The sequence below is a fragment of the Spermophilus citellus genome, assembly GCF_964194105.1.
Source record: "Spermophilus citellus genome assembly, chromosome: 2".
Taxonomy (NCBI): domain Eukaryota; kingdom Metazoa; phylum Chordata; class Mammalia; order Rodentia; family Sciuridae; genus Spermophilus; species Spermophilus citellus.
Genome location: NC_138183.1, coordinates 78,472,246 through 78,476,438, shown reverse-complemented (window position 1 = coordinate 78,476,438; position 4,193 = coordinate 78,472,246). Strand labels below are relative to the sequence as shown.

The 4,193-nt window shown below is 50.9% G+C and overlaps 1 protein-coding gene across 1 annotated transcript; it reads left to right on the top strand.

The window, feature by feature from the left end:
* Positions 1–1,107: 1,107 nt before the first annotated feature.
* LOC308640906 (protein Jade-1-like) lies at positions 1,108–3,920 on the top strand (the record flags this gene model as incomplete). The annotated part of the gene is given in 4 exon segments (XM_081278898.1): positions 1,108–3,478; positions 3,482–3,628; positions 3,630–3,737; positions 3,741–3,920. Coding segments are annotated over 4 exon segments (2,499 nt in total). The 5' UTR covers positions 1,108–1,414.
* Between the last annotated feature and the right edge of the window lie 273 nt (positions 3,921–4,193).

Below are 4,193 nucleotides of genomic sequence, written 5' to 3'. Positions count from 1 at the left end.
CATTATGACTTGTCCTGAAAATACAAACACATAACACTGAAGTTAATTGCTTACTGCACACAGATCATCGCTTTGACCATGGACTATCTAAGAAATTTGGAGGTGTGGTTGAAGGTAAGTCTTTCAGTTAGAAATTTGAAATATAATAGTTTAACGCTGGTGCACACAGCAGACACAGTAAGGCAAGAGTTTTGAGATAGGAGTATTGTGAAATCTTGGAAAGAAAACTGTGATTTGATACTATTGGATGATGTTCATTCAAATGGGTTCTTCCAAGGGTATTTGCAACTCTTAGCCTAAGCAAAAAATTACCTGAAATGGAAAAGTCATGGTGATGAGGATAGTGGAATAGTAACACCACATGAGGGGAGGTAGACAAATATATAGGCAGATTCATCTAGATGAATGGTGGTTGAGATATCGTGACTTTAGACAAATTTTAAAGGCACAATTAATAAGATGACTCTGAGGGCTTAGAATGGAGTTTCTGGGTGAATGATGATGTCATCTTCTGAGGGGGGAGACTTGGAGACAATCAAGTATGAAATTATGAGATTTGTTTTAGATGGGATATAGATCAGTGGTAGAGCATATGCATACCATGCAGAAGGCTCTGAGTTCAACCCCCATACCAATAAAAATGCTTTATTGCTCTGTTATTATTAAATTTCACATGCCTATTAAACATCTCATAGAAGATATCAGGTTGGCAGTTGGATATTATGAATATGTGCAAATGGGGCAGATAAGATCTCATTTGGGATTCATCATCATATGGATGGTATTCAAAGTCGTGGAATTTGGTGAAATCATCTAGGGAATGACTGTTAAAAAATAATAATAAAAAAAAATTTAAAAGGCTGATTATCAAACCCTGGGGCTGGTGATGAACTGGAGCTGGCCCCAGTCTGCTAGTGAGAGCTGATTGGGCACATCTCTTCCCAACTCCCCATTCAGTGACATCATGCTAATAGCTTGAATTCAGCTACAGTGGAAATATTTGCACCATGAAAATGAGAAAACACTGTATATCAAGATGTTCTTGGTGTCCGCGCGTGGGTCGGGGTGCGCGTCCCGGCCCTGCGGCAGCGGCGGCGGCGGCGGCGGCTGCAGGACGAGCCAAAGGCTCAGCCATATTTGATGGTTTTGTTGCTTTGCTCGGGAGTTCTCGGGAGTAATTTAATGCCGAAGGTCGCTGCCTAGTGGAAATAATATAGTACGTCATTAATAAGGTGCCAAAAGATTGGGTTCTCGATCCGTAGCGAGGAGGGAGGGAGGCGGCCGCGGAGCGCAGTGTTACTATCCCACTTGGGCTTTGCCGGGGGCGGGGGCCAGAGGAGGAGGAGAGGATGATGTCTGGATCCTGGGAATTGATCTCTGTTGGATTAGCTGCCTGCTGCTTCCCGGGGAGATCATGAAAGGAGGTCGCCTTCCCAGCAGCAGTGAGGATTCTGAGGACAATGGCAGCCTGTCAACTACAGGGTCCCAAAACTCTGGATCCCAGCACAGGAGAAGTTCCTGCTCCAGACATGAAGACCGGAAGCCTTCAGAGGTGTTTAGGACAGAACTGATCACCGCCATGAAGTTGCATGACTCCTACCAGCTGAACCCGGACGAGTACTATGTGTTGGCAGATCCCTGGAGACAGGAATGGGAGAAAGGGGTCCAGGTGCCTGTGAGCCCGGGGACCATCCCGCAGCCTGTGGCCAGGGTTGTGTCCGAAGAGAAATCCCTCATGTTCATCAGGCCCCAGAAGTCCATAGTGTCCTCGGGCTCTGAGCCTCCTGACTTGGGCTACGTGGACATCCAGACGCTGGCCGACAGCGTGTGTCCATACGACCTGAACGACATGGATGCCGCGTGGCTGGAGCTGACCAATGAGGAGTTCAAGGGGATGGGAATGCCTGAACTGGGTGAGTTCACCATGGAAAGGGTCCTGGAGGAATTTGAGCAGCGATGCTATGACAATATGAATCATGCCATCGAGACCGAGGAAGGCCTCGGGATCGAGTACGATGAAGACGTGGTCTGTGACGTCTGCCAGTCCCCCGATGGTGAGGACGGCCACGAGATGGTGTTCTGCGACAAGTGCAACATCTGTGTGCACCAGGCCTGCTATGGAATCCTCAAGGTGCCAGAGGGCAGTTGGCTATGCCGGACCTGTGCCCTGGGAGTCCAGCCAAAATGTTTGCTGTGTCCCAAGAAGGGCGGTGCTATGAAGCCCACCCGCAGGGGAACCAAGTGGGTCCATGTCAGCTGTGCCCTGTGGATCCCTGAGGTGAGCATTGGCAGCCCCGAGAAGATGGAGCCCATCACAAAGGTGTCTGACATCCCCAGCAGCCGGTGGGCGCTCGTGTGCAGCCTCTGCAACGAGAAGTGCGGGGCCTCCATACAGTGCTCCGTGAAGAACTGCCGCGCGGCCTTCCATGTGACCTGTGCTTTTGACCGGGGCCTGGAAATGAAGACTATCTTGGCAGAGAATGATAAAGTCAAGTTCAAGTCCTACTGCCCAAAACACAGCTCCCACCGGAAGTCTGAGGAGAGCCTTGGCGAGGGGGCCGCGCAGGAGAACGGGGCCCCCGAGTGCTCCCCCCGGAATCTGCTGGAGCCCTTTGCCAGTCTGGAGCAGAACCGGGAGGAGGCCCACCGGGTGAGCATCCGCAAGCAGAAGCTGCAGCAGCTGGAGGATGGGTTCTACACCTTCGTCAACCTGCTAGACAGGGCCCGAGCCCTGAGGCTGCCTGAGGAAATGGTGGACTTCCTGTACCAATACTGGAAGCTCAAGAGGAAGGTCAACTTCAACAAGCCTCTGATCACCCCAAAGAAAGAGGAAGAGGACAATCTAGCCAAGCGGGAGCAGGATGTCTTGTTTAGGAGGCTGCAGCTGTTCACCCACCTGGAGAGGGTTTGGAACCTCACTGACATGGTGACCCGCAGGGAAAAGATCAAGCGATCTGTGTGCAGAGTCCAGGAACAGATGTTCAGTCTGTACACTAAGCTCTTGGAGCAAGAAAGAGTTTCAGGTGTGCCTTCTTCTTCCTGCTCCTCCTTCTCACTGGAACACATGCTTCTGTTTAATAGTCCTTCTGTGGGTCCCGACGCTCCCAAGATAGAGGACTTGAAATGGCATACTGCATTCTTCAGGAAACAAATGGGTACTTCCTTGGTTCATTCCCTGAAAAAGCCCCATAATCGAGACCTGTTGCAGAACAGCAGTGGGGGCGAGGGCAAGGCCCTGTCCCAGCAGCCAGAGCTGTGCGGTCTGAGGGAGGGACTGGGGGTCCCAGAGAGCTTTCTGAGTTTTGAAAAGACCTTTGCAGAAGCACGTCTCATATCAGCACAACAGAAAAACGGTGTGGTGACACCAGACCACGGGAAAAGAAGAGACAATCATTTTCATTGTGATCTCATTAAAGGAGACTTGAAGGACAGACCTTTTAAACAGAGTCACAAGCCTCTCAGGTCTACAGATGTGTCCTAGAGGCATCTGGACAACACGAGAGCCGCCCCCTCCCCTGGAGCCAGGAGGGACATGGTGCCCAGGTGCAATGGCTCCCTAGTAAGAGTGACCTGTAGTCAGACCACAGTCCAAGTACCTACAACACCTGCCAGCCCAGGGAGAGACTGGGGGGGGGGGTGTGTTCCGGATTCCCAAGAAGGGGGAGCAGCAGCAGCAGGGAGAGGCCCCCGAGGGCACCTGCCACCAGCACTCAGACTACCCCTACCTGGGCCTAGGCTGAGCTCCAGCCAAGAAACGAGCAAAAAGTAAATTAAAGCCTGACAGTGAGAATGACGGGTATGTCCCCGATGCAGAAATGAGTGACTCAGAGAGTGAGGCCTTGGAGAAGAAGTGTGTCCATGCCAGCAGCACCATCAGCAGGAGGACAGACATCATCAGGAGGAGCATCCTGGCCTCCTGACCCCTGGCCTGTCGCCATGTGCTGGGGAGGTCTGGTGGCGGGGACAAGCAGAAGCCCTTTATTCCTTAGCTACACAAACACATTTTTACAATTCAGATTGAATTTTTTTCAAGAGTCATTTATAAATCATCATTGTGAGAAGTTTGTGTTATTTGCAGCTTGTTGAGGAGACAGAAGAGTAGATTGTAACTGTTGAGACATGGTAGATTAGCACCTGAATTAAACACTACACAGGATGAGTGGAGTCAGTGTGGACGAGGGCAAGGCTTACCC